The following is a 22,123-nucleotide window of genomic DNA, read 5'->3' on the forward strand; positions in this document are numbered from 1 at the left end:
TAGAGGTCGCTCTCGTGAATGGACTGCGTTGTTTTTAAACAAACAGGCTGCTTATCGTTGCTGTGAAATTCAGCAGATAAAATCTAAATACTCGCCATATGAAATGAAAATTTCATCACAAACAGTTGCATACAACGTGTGAATTAGGCATTCTCGACATATGATATTGAAATTTCAACCACCGCTGTGTAATTCAAAATAACACTGTAAAACGTCGACGTAGGAAATAGAACTTTAAACTACCACTGTATAATTTAACATATAAAATCTAAAATCTCGATCTAAAAAATGAAAATTTAAGGACATGCACCTTGGTCCAACACGTGATATTGGATTTCTTAACAAACGACATCAAAATTTCAACTGCAACTTATAATAGGACCAGCTTTTGTCCAATACGGCGCCTCGTAAAAATAGTGCTTTGACCTAGAGGGAGGGATTCGTTACAAAGAAAATTTGGAGTATCCATCCATGAACGAAGGGATGGGTGTTATAACCTGTAACAATATAACATATATATAATATATATTGTAGTAGCTGAAAGTTATATTTTCTATATACATAATATATATTGTTACAGGTTGCCTTGATGCATGGACGGATACCACAAATTTCTTTGTAACGAACCCCTGTGCTTTGACCTGGTCTAGTAACATCAATTGAGGCTAACAACAGGGAGAGGCTCACCGCGGGTTCACGAGTGTAATTTACTCTCTACTGAGCGATTTAAGGGTAAAATCATGTGGTACAGAAGGCTTTGACATATCAGTAAGAAAATCCCAAACTCCATAATGATACTTCTGCCCTTGTTCCTGTCGCAGGCTGAGACCGATGGGTATTTCTAGCCGTCATGGATATTGTCGTTAACTTCTCATATATCAACGACAACAACAACAAGCGGCTTTCTTCAAGTTCATAGACCTCTGTTAAAAAAAAAAAACACTACTATCATTGCCACTTTCGTTTGTATGCTGTTTATGCCTTTGTCTTTAAACGATAAAAAATTAAAAAAAATTAAACCCGTTTGCTCCATTGTGATTGTGTGTGTTTGCGCGTGTAGTGAAAAAGTACAAACACTTCGTAATTCTGGTATAATGCTAAACTTGTGTGAATAAACAAACCTGGAAAGATTAGTTTATTTTAGGCCCACAATATTTATTTTTATTTATTTGTAGTGAACAACAGATATTGTTGTTTTCCCTAGTGTCAGAGCTAAAGTATATATTGGGGTACGTTCGCATGACTTGCCGCCCCCCCCCCCGTACCTTGATCACACTTTGTCGATGGGGGGGGGGGGGTTGCACGAAAAGGTAAAGGTCAGGGTGACTGAAAGGACAAAAATGGTTTTCGCACAATTGCGTTCATTTTACATCAAATATAGATACCACACTTTCTTGAGTTTGCACTTGGAGAATGTGAAAAGGAACCAAAAACTTTTTTTTGTTTTGCAAAATAACTTAGTTCTATGTTGCAAACGTGGGCCAAACAATGTGGATGTGTGTGTATGGCTTGCACTTGGAATAAGGAAAATTCCCATTGATTCTGATGTCAATGTTGGAGGTCAATTTCACTGTAAAAATGAAAATAGGTTATGCATAAAAAAAATCTCAACGACGTACTTTCGTGAAAGCTTGTAAATAAACTTAACCAAAAAGAATGACCAAAGGTCCTACTTAGACAAAAGTTGTTGGGTGGCTAGCACTTAAGGTATAGAAGAAGCCTACTGATTTGGGAGTCAAAATGCCAACGGTCATTGTGATTAAGAAAAACAGAGATTGCAGAATAACGTTTGTTATCATTATACATCATTTCACTCAAATGAACACGATTTTTGCTATGAGATTGGTATTTATTTCAGTTAACGAGCTTTACAAATAAGTGAAATTGTCTCTTGATTTTATTTGAAAGAAAGGAAATTAAACTGAACTGAATATTTGTACTTAAGTAAAAAGAATACTTTAACATAAGTGAAATTCGTTGGCATTTAAGAGAAATAAATGAAATTTTTTCACTTAGGTACAAAAAGAATTTAACTTAAACAAAAGAGTCAGGAGCTTAAGTAAAATTATTTTCACTTAAGTGAAATTCTTTCTCACGCAATCTGATTTGATATTAGAACGGTTTGCCTTATGGAAATGTGCGGATAATAAGAAACCATGAAGGAATTGTATTTACATTTAGCATCATAGTTCCAGCTGATTTATACTCTAAATTTGTTAATATACAAAATGATTATACATCGATATTACAGATGATATTGGCAAGTTTAACTGCATACTCATTTCTTGGCAGACTTAATAATTGATGGATATATAGATGATGGTGATCATTACCGCTGTGGTTGCTACTCGGAACTGCTGGTAGGGATCCTAGTCTCTGTTACTTTGTCGTAAACGCTCGGACGGTGTTGAAAGGTCTTTATGATCCGGATCGAGAACTAGCGGAAGTTTTGATTTTCAGCGGTTTCCCTGTAGAAGCACCTGTGAACCCCAATCATTCACTATTACACATTCAAGATGGCGGACAGCAATGGCAACATAGTGGAATGTATATGAAAACATTTTCTATTGATTTACCGCCATAGATCGTTTAGGTATGATATTTTTACAAAAAGAAAGAAAAGTATTTTAAATTTTGTATTTCCTTGCCCAGCAAGATCAATTTTTCTGTACTTTTATCCTTTTTGTACTTTATTTTCAGTATCGGTTTTGAGGAATTTGTGCGATTGGAGAAGGGACAACGCACCATTTCACTGACATGTGGTATAGATCGTACAGTTGAAACATATTTTCATCGTATATAAATCTTTGAAATTAAAAACCTCAATCTAATCGGAATGGCGGACACCAGTACTAGGCGCCGAGTGAAGCTGTACATGCTAAACGAAGATCGACAATGGGACGACCGAGGAACCGGGCACGTTTCGTCGGCTTACGTTGAGCGCTTGAAAGGAATGTCGCTTCTTGTCAGATCGGAAACCGATGGTCAGTACTCATAATAAAAAGGCATAGTTGAGACGGAATATGTGGGGTTAAAATCATAAGTTACATCAATATGCTCACATTGTTTTGTTCTCATATAAATGGAAAAGTAGTCCAAAAATAGGACAGTGATGTAAGCATTATCGATTACTACAGTACATTTGTGTTGTGTATCCGTTTCACAGAACTAGTCTCTCCCGTTATTAACTGATATGACCCTGTTGCATGTAAATAGTTTATTTTACTTTTTTTTTAAAAAGAAACGTTTATGTTTCAAACCAGTTCAGCAAGTTCATATACGCCTCTTTTATTACATTCTTTTAATATTACTGAACAAGGTGGCAAACCATAATACATATATATATTCAAGTCATGGCAAGATGGATGAGTACCCAAGAAAATACTACATTTTGGGAGGCTTATAACTAAATTACTTTTACTGGTCTTTATATCCAAATGACGAGTGCAAAACATATGTTAATCTATGAATACAGTGTAAATCATCCCCCATATATATTGTTTCTGTGTCTGTCTTGCTGCTGAAAAATAAACTGCATTGTGTTGCATGTCTGGAGACGCTTTCCTAATTGAATCCAATTCTGATGTTTTCATGTTCATTGACATCACTGTTTCCCTTTACCCTCATTTGCGCTTCAGAGACCCCCAGTTTTGATACCAAAGTTTGTTTTTTACTCAGTCCGACCCCCACTTTTGACACCAAGGAGATTTTTGACTCAGTCTTGCACCCCTAGGGGATACACTGGACATACATTTTAGTGGGTTTTAGTTTGAGTATTGCTCTTTAACAAGAGAAAGAATAACAGTACTGTTGCTGAAAGTGATTAGATGACCTAATTTTCTTAAATAAACTTAGTATCTCATTTCACCCTCTTCAACATTCATCCTCTCCCATAACATTTCAGCCATTGTGTCAGAATTTGCTTCAGTTGGGATAAAGTCTTCAGAATAAGTATGGTCCAACCAAAGCAATCAGACTCTAAAATGTGGAAAAATGTTAATATGGGCTGGAAAGTGAGTGAGGTATTCCTGTAAATCAACCCCTAGTTCCCCAGTCAATTGGCAGAGGACCATGCTACACACTGCAATTTCTGTTGGCAGTACAATGTTGACACAAATAACGTAAATATAAGGGTTGACATTTTATGTTGTAGGACTAATGTTAGTCCAGTGCATTAAGTCTTTCCAAGAAATCATGTTAAATAGGATATTCAGTACTTCATATTAGTGATACTCGGCTATCTTGACGTTAGTGAATTTCTTGCTAGACATCACTATCAACTGCAGACATTGTAGTGAGATGACTGAAATTTCAAGCTGTGTTAAAAATCCAAATCACAGACACACCATTGAAGTTATGTAAACTACTGGTCTACAAGGAAATTGCCAGCCTTGGTTTCATGGACTACCACAATTTCGATGGAGCTGCGCAACAGTCTGCTTATAGTGCTCTTTAGGGTCTCAATTTGGACCAGGACAGGGAAAAAAGTAATGAACGCTAGTTTACTAATCTTATTTTCTCTCAGCCAGCAAATGTTAATTGTATAATAATAACATAATTAACTGCACTTGTGATGCAGTATTTATATGCCTGTCATAAGGCAGAATGTATTTATTTTGTTGTCTTTGAGGGTTCCTGCATGGGTCTGATATTTTGGAAAAAGTCTTAAATTTGAAAATTGCTTTTCCATGTATTGAAAAGGTCTGGAATTTTTTTTAAAATAACTTAAACATCTGGAAAAAGTTTTAAATTTTTGTTGTTCTCTTTCACATGATATTAACACTCTTTCTCTTCACTAAGTCTAATTGTCACATTGGGTCCTGGACAAGACGTTCTTTCGTAGTTCTAACCATGCCTTGAGGAAGTTTTACAAATGCATGTTTAAAATAGTGGCTGCCTCTGCAATCATAAAGGCTGAATCGTAGTGCAGTTCATATAGATGGTTCAATTCTGCAATAGGCATACTGGCTGATGATGATGACAATTTATTTTAAAGCTATCAATTACATCAGATTATTGGAGCTTGAAAAGCGTTGGTTGATGTAGCTTTACTGAAATAGAGCTCTGAACTGGAACTGACTACATTATGAAAGCCGAAAATATTACACTGAGAATGCAGACCTGCCAACTCTTGCAATTTTGTTGTAAGTCTTACGAAAATTACCCTTAAAATATGGACTTAGAGCATACTAGCAAAAACTACAGAATAATGACCATTGCCAAAAAATCCGGATAATTGGTTCATCCGTGTTTTATTTTGATCTGGGTTTCATCTTAGAATTAGTGACATTAGTCCGGGAATCAGACTAACTTAACAGCAGCACCCCAGATGCTTTAAACTGCACCTATTTGTTCATGCAAAGAGTCTGCATGAACAAACTATTGATTATAGCATTTTTAAAGATGGTGTCCAGAAAGTGGTTCTTTTGGAATTTAATATTATTCTTCCATATTTAAGCCAAAAGGGAAAATAAGCTTCTTGAAAAGTGTTAATAATCAACACAGAAGAATAAAAAGGAGTGTTCAGATTCTTCTGAAAAAAACTGGAAAGGACACAATTACGTTGATTGGACATCACATGCCAATTTGAGTATGTCTCATGGTGGAAGATATGATTGCCATCGTCATGTGAAGTGGAAAAGAATTTCCAAGAATTATATAAATTTGAGAGATAGCAACAAGTCATTGAGCTGCATAGGGTTTGGAACTTGAGTTTGTGCAACTGTACAAGTGGTAAATAAAGTCTATGCATACATTACAAACTTTTATATTGAACATAATGTTTATCGTCAATGCATCGAACTTTTAATTATGTTCTCCAGCTGTACAATAGCAGTTAATGATATTTTGTTACACATTTACTGAAAGCTGGTCAATCTTACGGAAAAAAATCAACCGCATTACTGAGGCAGACTTGGCAAATACTAGATATGTAATTTTAATAGGTCTGATCATCAGTAGAAGAGTTGTAAACTTCTGGACTATTCATTTGGCTTTTTGTATGCAAAACTCTCTCGACTTGTAAACACAGATTAACTGTCTTATTCTTAAAGAGTGTTTTAATGTATTGCCTGGATATTTTATTTACTACTCTGTTCAACTGCTGTGGTGGCCTAGCGGTTAGAGCATCTGCCTCGAATGTGGGAGGTCGTGGGTTCGATCCCTATCCGAGTCGTACCAAAGACTTACAAAAATGGTACTTACAGCTGCCTTGCTTGGTGCTCAGCATTAAGAGGTTAGTGTTAAGACTGGTCAGCCTGGTGTCAGGGTTATGTGACTGGGTGGGACATAATGCTACATGTCTGCAGTTATGATGCCTGAGTGCTAAACATCACTATTAACTGCCACACTGCCGACATTGTAGCGATATGACTGAAAAATGGTTAAAACTACATTAAAAATCCAATTCACACACACACACACACTACTCACTTTACAGGTTGAAGAATGAATGCCATTTAAACAGTGAATAGTAAAACGGATTTATATTCTTTGAGTGACATGAATTTTTTTTCTTGGATTAAGTTAATTCAAGGTGAATTCTACAGTACAATTGGGGACAATTTGCCACCAAATTATCCTAGATATGAATAACATGGGATTACATTTTTTCACTGTCTTCTGAATTCACTTGAAGAAATGTAGGCATGTCACAAATTTATGTTCTTAAAAGTGCTTTTTAACATGCTTCCACATTTCGAAAGTTTGGAAAATTGTGATTTCAATTTTTAAAATGGTAAACAGAAGCATAAATATGTAATAATGAGAGTAAATCGAAGAAAGTTACCAGATCTTCAAAAAAATACATCATTCAAAATACCTTGAGCTTAACTGCATGTAGCCTTATAAGGGTTCAGATCAATTTAATAAATAATCTAACAATAAAATTATGAAGTGAATACCACTATCAGAACAAGTGATTTAGAAAGTGAAACATAAGCAGAGCTTATTTTGGAGCAAAAATATTGAAAAGACATTACCTATGAGCAGTGAAAAAATGTACATAATAAAAATAAGGAACAGTTTCCAAACTCGTTCCAGCTAGCAAAGCCAGCTATGTATATACCCGATCAGCAGGGGCGTCTCACCACAAGGCAATATTCATACACTTGTGAGGATCAATTTAAGCTCAAAAAAATCAACAGATTAATGCATATACAACTAGAGGTAACATCTTTTAAAGATTTTGATTTCATAGAACTTGAACAGAGTGTTGCTGGAAGAAAGATAGGGATATTGTAGTGTTAGGTATATGGTGAACTATGGCCATTTCCTCCTCTCCCTCCTTTTTGTTTTACTCCTCCCCCTTATTTTTGTAACAAATGGGTACCCCATGCCCCCATTAGATAAAATCCTGGCAGCATCTCTGAAGTAAAGGCAATGGAGTTGCAGCTGTAGAAGAAAGTATAGAAGTTAAAGGGTAATGGTTAACCTCTGGATTACTATGAATTTCTTTATAAATATCATTTCCATTTCATATTACTTTGATTTATTTCTGTATTGGTTTTGTATTTGTTTCTTGTATTTAAATTATCACTTGATACTGTGAATAGTCACTGAAAACTGGTCATTGAAAAGTCTGTGTGAATTTCAGCTCTCCTGATCTGTATGAACCCTGTTTCAATGATTATTTCATTTAAGTTTTATGTTGTTCTATTGATTATTCATTTTAATTTTGTTGGAGTTTGTTTGATTTGACATTCTTGGACCAATATTTTTGTTTGCTGGTGAGTACCTGATATTTAAAGAATACCTGGACATTGTGTTTATAGACCTTTGTGGGCAGAAGCTGATGACTTAAAGCCTGGATAGGGCCTTCCAAACTTAAGACTTCAAAGCCTGGATAGGGCCTTCCAAACTTAAGACTAAAGTATTATGTCGGCTATGCAGGTCAGTTAAATGTGTTACTTTATTAGGTCTGGAAATTGTAATTTTATGGTCTGGAAAAAGTCTTAAATCTTTTTCAAGATTTGTGGCAGGAACCCTGGTGTGTCCATCTGTTACCAATTTTGTTCTCAGAGAGTAACTTCATTTGTCTACCAGTTACTAAATTACATGGCAAACTGAAACCTACCCATTTTATGTTCAGATGTTATTGTCACTAAGAAAACAAAATATGTGCTTTTGCACAGAACTAAAGTTTTCCACCATCAACAGTTATCCAACTTTCTAGATGGCTTGCACTTTGGGGTAAGTAGGAACCCATGCAGATTTTTAATGAAAATGTTGACTGTCATGGTTTCTGACTGAAAAATGAAGGTTTTCGCACAGTAAATTAGATCAGCATTACGTACCAGGATCAGATTTTGTAGATGCCTGGCACTTGGTGTAGGGAAGACAGCCTCCCAATTTTGGGATCAAAAAAGGGCATAGGTCATGGTCGCTTAAAAGAAAAATGTTATTTTTGCATAAAAAGCATTTGTTCTGCAGAACAGATCTGCATGAGACTGGAAAGCCTCCGCTTGCAGTGAGAACGAAATGCATCAGTTGGTGGAATGAAATACATCAGTTGGCGGTGGATGGTGACAAATTAAAAGGGTCACTGACTGATAAAAAAGGGAAAATGTGGTTTCTGCACAAAACTCAAGTTCTCCATGATCTAAGTTTGTGGATAGCTTATATTTGGGATGAGTGTTGGTTGGACCTGGTGACTGACAGTAATACTTGTTCTACCACATAGACCTGGATCAGACTTTGTTACTGGTTTGCACATTGGGAAAGGAACTATTGATTTATTTTTTATAGTTTTATTTTGACTAAATAAGAAATCACAAACAGAAATTTCAACTGTCACCCTTGCACCTTCAGCCAGGTTTGTGGATGACATACACTTAGGGTGAGAGAGATTTCTATTGAGTTTGGGGTCAAAAAAATATAAATGCTAAAGGTTACTATGACTGAAAAAAGAAATATTTTGCAATTTCTGCCATGTACCTTGTCCAGAGTATGTGGAGGGATTGCAGCTTAAAGTATGGAAGATCAGGGTTATTGTGATTGAATGACAAGGGTTTTGTTGGAGTTTTATTTCTAGAGCAAGTTGTAAAAAAAATTGTAATGGCTTGCATTTCGATAAGAAAGTAACCTTCCTTACTAGCCACTACATGGAGGATTATTAGACATGTGGCAGGTAGAGATGTGTAACATTACTGGTTTCTTTCTGTATTTATTTATGTGGTACGTACCCCGTACTTTTTTAACTGTGCCAGTAGTTTCTCTCAGTAAGGAATATACAAACATTCCCGAGTAATCTTGTTATGAATTTAGTGATATTAACGTCATTTTTTTCTCTTGCATGACATGATAATTATATTTCCCAAACAATTTTGTCACAAATTGATTTGATTGTCACAAATATAATTATATTATGGTCTTCACATGTTCGACATGTGTCATGTATGCCAATGTGTTTTCCAAATGGAATGTTGTGAATGTGTTGGTGTTTATGCCAAGTCCAAATTTTGGAAACTTTTTTGGGGAAAATGAATTTTGTAGTTGTTTACTAGCATATGTTAATATGTTAAGAACATGTATTCCTTTTTAACACTCAAATCATCAAGAAAGCAATTGTTTTCTGGTTAAATTTTGCATAATTTATCTGGTCTACTAAATATTTAGTTGTTTGTTGTCTCATTGTATTTTATGGGGTTGGGGCAATTTTCTTTTGAACTTGGATAATTGAATTTTTTTCAGAAATTACAATGGATACAATATGGTGTTTTGCTGTAATTCAGAGCAAGATATTTTTGTCCAGCTACTGATTGGAAAAATTTTGTTTAAAAAATGTGTCAGACCCCAACCCCAGAAGATTAAATTGCTGTCCCTGTTATAATTGAGGTATAATATCGTACATATTATGGTATGTTCAGAAATATAGAGTAAAAGAAATTATTATTCAGGTCTTGTTTTCAGTTCTGTGATATAAATATTTTGTTTGCATACTATCATCATAGGAGTTGGAAGATTTGTCAGTAAAGATCAAATCATCGTGCTCCTATAATATATGATAAAAGTGAAATGTGCATTTTTTTTTATTTATTACTATGGTATTTTGGAAAAATTATTAATACATGTTTAATCACATAAAATCGGGTTTTGCTTGAACGTTTTTTTAATTTTATACATTGGCTTGGCTGTATAGTGCTAATAAATCAAATGCTTCTGTGAATTTACAAAGTGAAAATTCAGAGAAATTGAACATTTGGCTGAATTTGTACTACTTTGAGGACAACCTGGGATTTGGACATTGCACATTGTGTAAAAGTGCTGGTAAAAACAAGTTCTGTGCACATGGACCTGAGATGCTTGACAAGATGGCTGGTTATGGTTGATATTCTGCATGTGTTTTTTGTGGTTATTTATGTTTTGACAAGTTCTTTCATTTGTATTTATGTTTTGTGGGAATAAAGATTTACAAAATGTGAAATAAATATCCTAGTACTCATCATCTACAGAAATTGGATATATAATTGAAAAAATAATACATTGTTGTATTGTTTTATTTATCTGCCTTTCTCTTCATATTTGGTAATATTTCGTTTTTCTTTTGTAGTTATAATTTTATATTCATTGAAAATTTGCTTAGTGGATAAAATTTGTTGACATAAAGGACAGCTTAATAGTCAAGCATGACACAGTGATATTGTGCTATTCTTTCTTGATCAGCTGACCTGGTCATAAAGCTTCTTAAGAGCCCCTCAACCAAGTGTGACTAAATTTAAGAGAAAGCATTCTGGCATGAAGATCTTGTTCAGATGATGTCCATCTGCCATAAAATAGGCAACAGTGTTACTAAAAAAAAGAAAACCGTAAGCAATATGTTCTTTCAAACTGAACAAATTTGACCATAATTAGCAAAAGATGACTTTAAAAATAAAAAAATGATGCTATGGCCAGGTGAGCCGTATAAGGCCCAATAATGCCTCTTGTTAATTTATCCAGCCAGTTATCGACAGAGAGGCAGATGTACATATATGTATAGTTGAAATTGAAGTACATTAAGGAAATTATTTACCAACCCAAACAATGCCTCCCTGTGAGTTTAGACCTCCCATTTGGTCCATGGAAGTGATTTCCCCCTTCAGTTCTGAATTTGCTTGAGCCCAGCATTTATGCAAGACACTTTTATTGTGTTTAAAACAGTGTTTTGCTGATAAAAAAAAAACATTGTCACAACTGTTAGATCAATTCAGGTCATTAATGACCCCAAGAAGTGTTCCAGATGTGGCATAATATAAAAATAATTGCTGCATAATGGGTTCCAGGTAAGTGAGATTAGACTGCTAATACCTACACAGCCAAGAACTGTTTTAGCTTTTAAATATGTAGCTAATTGTCTCAGAAAAATGTGTGCATAAAAGATTAATAATGGCATAAAATATTTTATAATGCTGACACTGATGAAGGTTTGGAAATTGGCTTCTTCTGTTTTGTGATTTCAGGTTCCATTTTACTGGAGTCCAAGATTCAACCTGACACAGCTTATCAGAAACAGCAGGTAAAGTTAATTTGATCAATTCTCTGTTTTGAAGCTCAGATGTTTATTTATTCACCTACATGCTTACTCAGTCATCTTTACATGCAGGCCTAAACCTTGTTTTTTTTTTTTATAACAAGCTGCTGCACAAAGTCTGTAATTTTTATTTTAAATGACTGCAGTCAATACCTGTCTACATTAGTGGATGATCAGTTCATTCTGAAATGGTGTGACACAAAAATGCAAACCGAGCTTTAGTCGGCTGAGTTAATGCAGTCATAAACTTTGGCCTGTTTTGTTCTTTGTTATTTTAGCAATTAATTTTAAAATATAGTTGAAGTCAGTTTTGCCAGAACAGAAATTTTTTAATGAGGATACAATGTTCTGCAAAAATGAATTTACATTTTGTAGATTTTCTCCATAGCTGACATACAAGTAAATCTGTTTTGTGAAGATTAATGTGATTTCCATTGTTACAATCAATGTTGCATGCTAAATTCTTGTTGTGAAGTTGCTGAACAGGCTTAAACATAAGCTTTTGTAATTTGGAAACAATTACTTTCAGTGGCATGGAGGGTATGGTCTGCAATAAGTGGTGGTCCGAGGTCCAAGACCTGTTGTTTTCGCCATTGGACCTGATAGTTAAATGTGGTTACAGTCCATCAGACTTTCTGGTTTTCCTAGAAATGGAAATTTAAAGTACTTATGTACAATCTCAGAGTTGTTATGATTTTGATACCATTTGCCCTATACTAAAGGTCCCAGCAAATTTGAAACAAATGGCTGGGGTGCCTGAATTTAAACTTTATTTGCAGATGTTTAAGCTTTATTTCCAGGTGAATCATATATGCAGATGGTTTCTGTAGCAGGTTTGACTAATTGTTGTCTGTGAACATTTTAAGTTATGCATTGTTTGAAAAACTGTTTCAGAGTCATCAAAAACAAGAAAAGTAAATATTTATTTGCTGCACATTTTAAAATGTAATCTACATTGCTTGCAAGTTACTGCATTCAGCAATTCCTTACCTTCTTTTCCAGGAAACTCTTATTGTGTGGTCTGAGGCAGATAATTATGATCTTGCACTTAGTTTCCAGGAGAAGGCAGGCTGTGATGAGATCTGGGAAAAAATTTGTCAGGTAATTTGGAGAAATTATGATATGCTTGCACTAGGGAGAATTTCTCAAGATTGGATGGCAAACAACTTCTTAATTATAAATCTAGTTGTCATCAACCAGAGCTAATGGGGTGGAATGTTATTTGTCACCTGTCATCCATCTATGTGTTAGCAGAAAGTTATCTCTACTTCTAAATTACTTGGGGATTGCCTGAAGCTTAATACACATGTTCACTCCTAGGTCTTCGTTGGTCGTGTTGGTCATAAATAATATGGTGCCTATCTTGCATCCCATATTACTGCCATATCAGCTGATTTGAAAAGGTTGTAATTTCTCAAAAATATCATAGATGTTTTTGAAACTCAGCATTAAGAAATAAAAAGTGGTTGGTCATATCTTGAATTCGTCACATTGTTTTCACCGAGCAGTGTTGGTTCCTTTGAAGGACTATTGTTGGTCTATTCAGATTTTGTTTTAGATTTGTTCATTTTCGGAAAAGATATTACAATTAAAATAATGATGAAGTTTTATCCAAGTTTAAATGACTGCAGTGCTGAAAATTGCATTTAATTCCGAATTACACTAATATTTCTAGTTGTCACCTACGAGCTCAGTCAGTCACTGACATGCTGAGAAAATTTCTGGATTGTGCTGAATTTCGCAGTCTTCCTGGCTTTTGTCTGAACATGAAATGTAAATTGAAAGAATAAAATTATTTGTAATTGAGTACTTTAAAAAGTACTATGCCCCATGTTTCAAATAGCAAGCCACTAAAAAAGCAAAAGAATAGTAAATTGGAGCCATGGTTACTTGGACTGACTGATTTTTCACTGATTAAGCTTTGATATTGATAGATTACTTGTTAAAATACTTCTGATGAAGCATTGGGTGTTGATTTGGTATTCATAATACACCACTCCCTCGATAACTCTCGCCCTGATGCTTATAATACAGGGTTGGTCGTGGGTCCCTTTTTTATAATCCAGAAAATACCCCTATTTGTTGAACTTGAAGAAGATCACGATTAAAATTGGTAACAGAAACCTTGAGGTATCGCTTGTTTTATCGTAGAGAAAGGTAGATAGGACCTGAAAATTTTAATCAACAATATGCAATCTCAAATTTATAAATAGGTCATACAATTTTTTACATTTTCTATCCAAACGACATTCCTAGTACACTGCAGTTAATGATATGTAAGGGAATTTCTATCAATGAAAATGTCACTTACGCCGAGTGGGGACAGTACTTTAATAAATAAATACAAATTAAGTCTTTTTTTTTTATCAATTGCAATTTGTGTTTTAGTTCCTTTTAAGTGTAATTGTCATAGATGCAATATGTCCTCTTGTAATTAAACGTAAACATCAACCTACCGTAACAGCTATGTTCACGAGCATTTCTCAGAGAACCTAAGTGCCGACCATGTTTTGATCATTGACTTCAGGAAGTATTTGTTGTATTGTTGCACTGGATTAAAAGCTGGCCTCCATTGTATTATCATGTTAGTTATGTCTTTTGAATCAAATAAAGGAGGCGGAATAAAACAAAAGTTAAAAGGCACGAAAATCTTACAAACTTATAATCTAGAGGCCCCAGTCGTATGTCGGGTGAACACACTTCATTTGATCAATCGAACACTTATAAATGTTATTGTGTATGTAACAAACTACCTTAAATTAACTGACTCTTTCATAACTGTGACCAAAGATAATTAGGCAGCCAAGCGAATACTTCATAAAATAGAGCTTGATTTCACAGATATGGACCATTGTGGGCAAGCAAGTTTCAGAAAATTCTTGAACTGACACTTAGAGATATCTTAGAGGATGATAAGAAGTTTCATTATTGCTTCCAATGAAATCACAACAACAATATTGTACTAATTGAAAAATACAACAATTGAGTTTTGACGTAGACGATTGTCTCATGAAATAAAAGTTGTGTGTTTTTGAAAAATAGGAATCTTGTTTGATGGTGTATCAAAAGTTAGTCTAGTTCCCTGCTCTGTAGACTCTTGATTTGGTAGGATAAAAACTAAACACCACTTTGGGAACCAGACTCATCAAGAAAACAAAAAGCAGTGACGTAATACAGATTTTTTCACGTACACATGATGGTTGTTGAAACCAGTTGGAACGATCTTTCATATGAAAATAAATGTTATTTAAATAGAATAACAAACAACTTCATTAGAAAAAGCATGTTATTAAAATTATTATCAACGTGATTGTAAAATGAGGATTCAGTCAATAAACAGCTCAGTTTCCTAATGCCGCCCCACCCCCACCCCGATGTTTTCTCGATGTCAAAGCGAATTTTTCACTTTTTGGAGGTCTCTCAGTAACTCGCACTATGCTAATAGTGCAGTCTACGTTTGTGGACCCCGTTGTATGCGAGTTGTTGAGGGATAGGAATAGTGATGGTGAACGACGGCTTTGAAGATTATTTTTATGATTGCACTATTTTAGGTCCAGGGAAAAGACCCATCTGTAGATATCACTCAGGATATCATAGAGGAATCTGAGGATGAAAGGTTTGATGAGATGCCTGATGCAGCCCCACCAATAGAACTGCCACCTTGTGAGCTTAGCAAGCTGGAAGAGATCTCAGAACTTTGTAGTAGTGTGCTACCTTCACCCATCAGGAGGGAAAAATTGGCTGTAGCTATAGAAAATGAGGGATATATCAAAAAGTTAATAGATTTGTTTCATATGTGTGAGGACTTAGAGAATTTTGATGGACTTCATCATTTGTATGAAATATTTAAGAGTATATTTTTATTAAATAAGAATGCACTGTTTGAAATCCTTTTTGCGGAAGATACTATATTCGATGTTGTTGGTGTGCTAGAATATGATCCATCTCTACCCCAACCAGCAAAACACAGGGAGTACTTACAGAGTACTGCAAAATTCAAAGAGGTGATACCTATTACAAATCAGGAACTGTTGCACAAAATTCACCAGACGTATCGTGTACAGTACATTCAGGATGTGATATTACCCACCCCTTCTGTGTTCGAGGAGAACATGCTTTCAACACTGAGTTCATTCATCTTTTTTAACAAAGTGGAAATAGTAGGAATGATCCAGGTATGTAGCTTTTAAATCTCATGTTTGTCTGCAAATTGTATCAATTGTATATATATTTGTGACCTTTCCATTAGATTTACAAGAAAATATTCTCCCAGGTTGTAAGAAAAATAGAATGGTATAGTCCGTGTCATGAAAACAACATATTGAAAGGCATCACCAGTAGCTGCACTAGGTGACGTGGGGTTTCAAAGTGCAAGGCAGAGACAATACAACCATTTAACAAGAAATGTCTTTGTCCGAATGAGTGTTCACTTCGTGCAGTGTAAAATTTACACTTCAATCAACAGAAGTTATATCGGCATGGAACGTTTTTGTAAGAAAATTGGTTCTAAAATACAAATGGTACTCAATATGGCTGTGGCATCCAGAAAAAAATCTTGTTATTGCTATTGATTGTGAATGGAAAGTCGAGACGTTTTTCACTAGAAGACTTCTTATGCTGTCTTGTTGGATGCTCAGTTGACATACAACATGGCCATCTTGAAAGGCTTTTTATTGCTACTCCTGATGTACAAGAAAAAGTGATGTACTTCCAGGTAATTTTGTTGACTGATATGTTATATCCACACATCCTTGTGCCTTTTAACATGGTAAAATTCGAAATGGTACACATAGACATCAGCGAGGAATTGTAAAGCACACCAAAAAAAACTGCTGCCCATATCATTTGCAAGTTTGTGTGCTGATTGCTAGTTACTATAGTATTCGCATGATCCTCTAGCCGTTTGCACTCCTACCAATTTTGAAAATGAAAAGGCTCAATGATATTAAATGCTGAACAAAAACTAAGTATTTTTCTTCATTAATTTATTATTTCTAACACAATTGTTGTAAGAAGGATGCTTACACTTAATGATGTTTGCTTTTCAAACCAGATGCAAGATTCTTTACTAACATGGCGTCCACAATTGTGCAGGAGATCTATCTATTCTTTCAGCTAAATGGAGTGATGTAGCTTATTATCTTTAATAAGCTTTGAAAAAGACCACTAGTTCTTCTAACTTTATGGGGAGTTCCATCGCTTTTAAGCCATGTGCATAAGCAGGGTCTCCATTGGAGATATTTTTTTTGTGCCATGAAATTTGCCAAATTTAAAAAATTTAGAGCCACTTTTCAGCCAAAGGAGCAATTTTATGCCATGATACAGGGAGTTAAATATATATGTACCATTATATTGACCCAATTTTTAATCTACAAAAACATGACAGTAAAACAGTTTTTACATTTTTTATTACATTTCAAAGCACAGGAATAATTATTAATAAATGTAACAAAATCATTATATACACATGAAGTTCAATGTATAGGATGTGAAAAGCAAGAATGAACATGAATGTTTTTTTATAACTGATAATGCAAAATACTGCTTAGTCTTTATGAACAGTATCACATCAATATCTGCCACATTTTTTTTCAAGACCATTTCTTAAATGCCTTCTGAAATCAAAATTCTCAACACGGGGCCCATCAATTGAAATTCTCATTAAGTTGATATACCCATAGAATTTTGCATGTTTGTTTTCATCAGATTCTGGGCACAGTTTGCAGTAGAAATAGGTGCAACAAGTAACTTGGTACAGAGGTCTTGGAAACGCTTGGTCATGCATATTTGGGTGCCAATTTTTTATTGGGGATGCAGAGAATCAATTAGGCGGGAGCCCTCCATATGCATGTAATAGGTGGGCAGAAAAATTCATTGGCTTGCCAGTCATGCTTGAGCCATATACTGTGTGGGAAAAGTGTTGATCATTTAGCTGCGCTGATATTTACAATGTCAGAATTCAGTGGCTGAAAGCTCCCCTCACCTGTACACATCACCATTATAAGAGTACATCAAAAGAACATGTTGCAATAGCTGGGTAGCAAGACCAAATGCTTTGACTGGCAGCTGGGTGGGAAAATGTACCGATATTTACAGTGCTTGAATTCAGAGGCAGAAAGACCCATAGATGTACGTGTGGTCATTTATAACAGTACGTCAAATAAACAACTTTAACTTTAATTATTGTGTTCATTTCTGAGTGTAGCAGAATAAGCAGTGCACATGACCTCAGAATCAAGATATGTTGAGACTTAGACTTGAATGAGTAATTTGGTGTTCAGCGGCTAAAGTTGTTAAAACTGATAGTTTGGATGGGACAGTAGCCAAGTTTAAGAAGTGTGTGATGCCTAGCTTAGTGCTTTGGATAAGAACTTCCTTGGATTGACAAAATTCAGACTCACTCTGATGGACAAACGAGCTATGTCACTGTTTTAAAGAATGTAGAAATTAACCGTTTCATCACTATGGACCGGTTTTCCGGTCATTGGGAAGTAAGACCGTAAACACTATGGACTGCTTTACCGGTCTGGGGCAGTGTTCTTCTCTAACGTTATAGTACCCAACTATATAAATTTTGGGATACCTCTAATAACTTCCTACTTAAAATGTAGATATTATATTTGGATTATCTCGTGAGTTTAGCTTGTATACAACTAGAAATATCGAACAAAGTAGGCACTTTTAACAAGTTTTTCGAATGGTGAAATTTGTATCCAAAATGGCAGAGTTCAAAGAAAGTGAGTGAAGTGTTAGATTTTGAATTATCAGAGGATTTTACCAATTTCAACCTAGTAAAGTTGAATGAAAATGAGTGAAGGCATCTGGAGAGGCAGTGGAATGCGCTTGTGGGTGACAGTGATGACGATGATGAGGACTTTGAAGGTTTTAAACCGGAGGAAATGTATGCTCCATGTAATTTTGTTCGGACGAAGTTGGAAAGTCAGAGAGATTTGTTTCAGTTTTCTGAGAGAGTTGGACCCACCAGAATGTTAGATGGCTCCAGGAGAGCTTTGGAATATTTTCAAATATTCTATTCAGATAAAGTTTTTGGAAACATAGTCCGTTTAACAAATTTGAATGCGATGATCAGACGTGCCAGAGGCGATACAGGTGTGTGGACCGATCTCACCTTGGATGAAATCAAGGCATTTTATGGAATTTTAATTTTTACCTGTCATATACCTGAAAGAACGACTTGTGTTGCTACTGGAATTATTCATGAGAACATCTAGGGTCAATTGAACAAGTTTTGGGAACTTTCTAAGTTTTCTTGGAAGTAAATAAATAATTACTTGTATTTTACCTGTTGTGTTAACTGTTTGCACCTGTATTTTAATGGTTGTAACAGATATGCACATTTTAGTCAATTAGTCATAAAATTTGATTTTTAACCTTGATTTTGACACCTAATCCAACCAGATATCTTTAAATTGGCAAAGTTGTGTTATTTCAGAATCCACAAGTCATTTTGCTTTACAACTCCAAAGTTACTTAGTGTTGAGGACTTTATGCCCCCAAAGTTACTTAGTGATGAAAGGGTTAAACTCAATGGCAACCAATAGTTCTTATAATTTTAATAGTTTTCTGGGAGGAGACTGCAACTTTTGCTGGTGGGACTCCTTTTTTTTTATACAAAAATGTGAGTTATGGACTTTTAATTTTAAAATCCTAGTGAGATCTCTGCTGGTAGCTGCCTTAGATGCAGCTGGATATAACTGTTTTTTTCAGAACTTTTTTGCCATATTCTTTGTGCTGGATACAGACATGTTTTATAAATTTAATTTTTCATTGATATAAGCGACTCTGGCCCTTTACAGTTGACAGCTTGCATCCCATGTTACTCAGTTCCGACCACAAAACGTGTTTAGAAAAAAGTAAACATAAATTAACAACACGTGCAAATGACACCAAATCTTTTTGCAGACCTGTTCAACAATATAATATGTCCACCAGCCATTCCTATTTCGTTGCTTCTCAAAACTGACTGACAGCTTGCAGTTAGCTGCAGTCATGTTCAAATACTGTTTTATTCATCATCTATTGACATGATCCACTGACTTCTTCAGATAGCAGACCTGCCAACCCTTATGATTTTGTTGTGAATTTCAAGAGTTTTGATAGCAATTCATGGATTCATGCTGCATGGAAAAAAATCATGAATTTAATGAATTCTTAGTCAGCTTAACACTTTCACCATTAAGTAACTACAAGGGAAAGGCTACCATTCAACACTAAGTAACTTTCAAGATCTTAATAAATGTAGGCAACATATTTTCCATGATTTGTATAAATTTCATTTCTTTTGATAGGAATACGTTTGTTACCATTGTAAAGAAGACAAATTCAGGTTTCTGAAAATATTCTCATAAGCATGTTTAGTCTTACACAGATGATTATACAGGTAAATCAACAGGTAAGTTAAAGATAAATTTCACTGTATTCTCTATAAAATGTTGAATAAAGTGTTTAAAGAGGAATGTGGTCTGTTTTTGGTCCATTGTGGTGTTCTTACAAATCATGGCTTGAAGAAGTGCAATGTTATCTAAATATTCAAGCAAATCCAAAGGTGTGTTAATGATATTTCTACAGGTATTTAAAAACTGAAGTATACATGATTTTATGTTTATTTCAGTGGAAATAAATATGAAGTAAAACACGTTTTGACTGAACCAGATTAATTTGATCCAAGAAGCCAGAATTTCTCACTTTTATACCAATACAGTTCACCTCTGTCAAATTTCATAACTTCAATCAATACGAACATGCCATAAAATGCCTTTATTTCTGATAACCAGCCAAGCACCTTTGTGTTGATTTGGGTCAGTCTCTTGGTTCAGGTATGCGCTGGTATTTGTAAATCTTGCCATTTCTGAAAACACATAGTTGCTATAAAATAGCTGAAAATATCAAGAGGTGTTCCTGATCCATCAAATACTCGTGTTGGACCTACACATTCGAAAAATGTGTGAATATTATGTTCTGATGTAGATTTTGTCCACTAAAAAAATTCAGGTGTCTCATGCACATCGTTGAGTTCAAAACCTTTACATTCCTCCTCCTCCTCATCATCATCGCCAGTAATATCCAACCGTTCTTGTTGTATACATTCCCTTTCTTGATTTATCTTTACAAGATCAAAATTGCAGATATTTTCAATTATATAGTCCCCAGATAATTCCGATTCCTCATCAGAGAAGTCTTCCATTTTGGATGTACTTAGGCAGCTTTGATGATTTCCATTTATAGATTGAAAAACCCCCTCTCTTGTAAAGAACCTACCTTAAAGTCCGAATGTATCCAAATAGTATGCAAATTATTCAGTGTATGATATAAATATTTACTATAGGGGAATCCCAGACATTGACCAATCAGAATTTATCGCCAAAACAAGACAGGTATGTGAGACCAGAATACTGGTCTACAGTGTTGAGCGGGAGTTATTGTTCCTGGACCGCTTTACTGGTCTGTAGTATTGAAAGGATTATATCAGGAGTAAAATAACTATTCTGTTAAGTGCTAGGCAAAATAGCAGCATTGGTCACTGATGCCAATAACGGTCCTGTATTTGCTATTCCTGATGTTAGTAGAACTATATCCAATTGTTAAAGTTTGCCCTGCAAAAAGCATTGTAAAGTATATAATATATATTTGGAACAGAAGTTTTACAAATGCATGTGAACAGAACCGGGGCCAAACAATTTTTTTTTAATGACATGTGTACATACTTGTAGCAACTGTAATTTTTTAAAGTAGTTTATCTGTAAATTTGGTTGCAAATAAATTTGGACATGTAATCAGTGTAAATAGTAATTTTAGTTTTACTTGGGGATTTTCATATAATGCAGTACTGAACATGAAAGTTGATGGAGCTCATGTCATAGTATAATTTTTCACTAATCCTGCTGCTGAGCTTTGTAGTGTCAAGGTCATGCATGATACACTAAAGTGGGTGGTATTATAGAAAGGTAGGTAGATGTAGCTCTACAATGAAAACAAATAATCTGGAAGTAGTTGCTCTACAAAATACAGACGGAAAAACCTCATTTTTTTTGACCCTTTTTTAAAAAATAGTTTCCACGTAAAATTCGCCTGTGGTCGCAATTCGATTTTGTGTCTGGATTTTAGACTTTTTGGTCTCAGATCTAAGGCAGACCTGTATGAACTGCAAACAGACAGATGAACCTTTGCAAAAAGTAAGATAAGATGAACATTTGGAATAAAGAGTGGTCTTGATACAAAAATAATGTGTCCGTTAAGCAAAAGCTAAAAAAAAGGAAGAACTTTTAATCCTCTGCTCATAAGCGAGCCAAATAGCCAATGAAAAGGGATGTTTTTAACACAGATAGGCATTATGTTATTGGAAAATCACCTGGTAGTTGATGTCTTAGGATGTATTCAGAAATAGTTTTCAAAATGTGTTTCCTACTCGAATTTCAGGCAAAAACAATAAAAACCTTCATGGGTTAATGTGTTATGGGGAAAACAGGCTTCTAGTAAAGTGTTACTAATCAACACAGAAGAATAAAAAGGAGTACTCAGATTTTTGTGAATTAAAGATGGAAAGGAAACAATTATGAAAATTGGACATCAAGTTTCAGTTTGAGATATGATTAC

At 34.9% G+C, this 22,123-nt stretch overlaps 1 protein-coding gene across 2 annotated transcripts in view; it reads left to right on the forward strand.

Annotated features, from left to right (window-relative positions):
* The first annotated feature begins 2,509 nt into the window (after positions 1 to 2,509).
* Positions 2,510 to 22,123, forward strand: part of LOC149805512 (serine/threonine-protein phosphatase 4 regulatory subunit 3-like) — an 84,904-nt gene continuing 65,290 nt past the window's right edge. For both annotated transcript variants that reach the window (XM_089950117.1, XM_089950116.1), the window contains exons 1-5: positions 2,510 to 2,593; positions 2,701 to 2,984; positions 11,439 to 11,494; positions 12,512 to 12,610; positions 15,061 to 15,684. In XM_089950117.1, the coding sequence (XP_089806243.1) occupies positions 2,837 to 2,984; positions 11,439 to 11,494; positions 12,512 to 12,610; positions 15,061 to 15,684 (927 nt within the window). In that variant the 5' untranslated portion in view covers positions 2,510 to 2,593; positions 2,701 to 2,836. The remainder of the gene's footprint in view (positions 2,594 to 2,700; positions 2,985 to 11,438; positions 11,495 to 12,511; positions 12,611 to 15,060; positions 15,685 to 22,123) is intronic.

This window comes from Sinohyriopsis cumingii, chromosome 2, assembly GCF_028554795.1.
Source record: "Sinohyriopsis cumingii isolate HCF-2022 chromosome 2, ASM2855479v2, whole genome shotgun sequence".
Taxonomy (NCBI): domain Eukaryota; kingdom Metazoa; phylum Mollusca; class Bivalvia; order Unionida; family Unionidae; genus Sinohyriopsis; species Sinohyriopsis cumingii.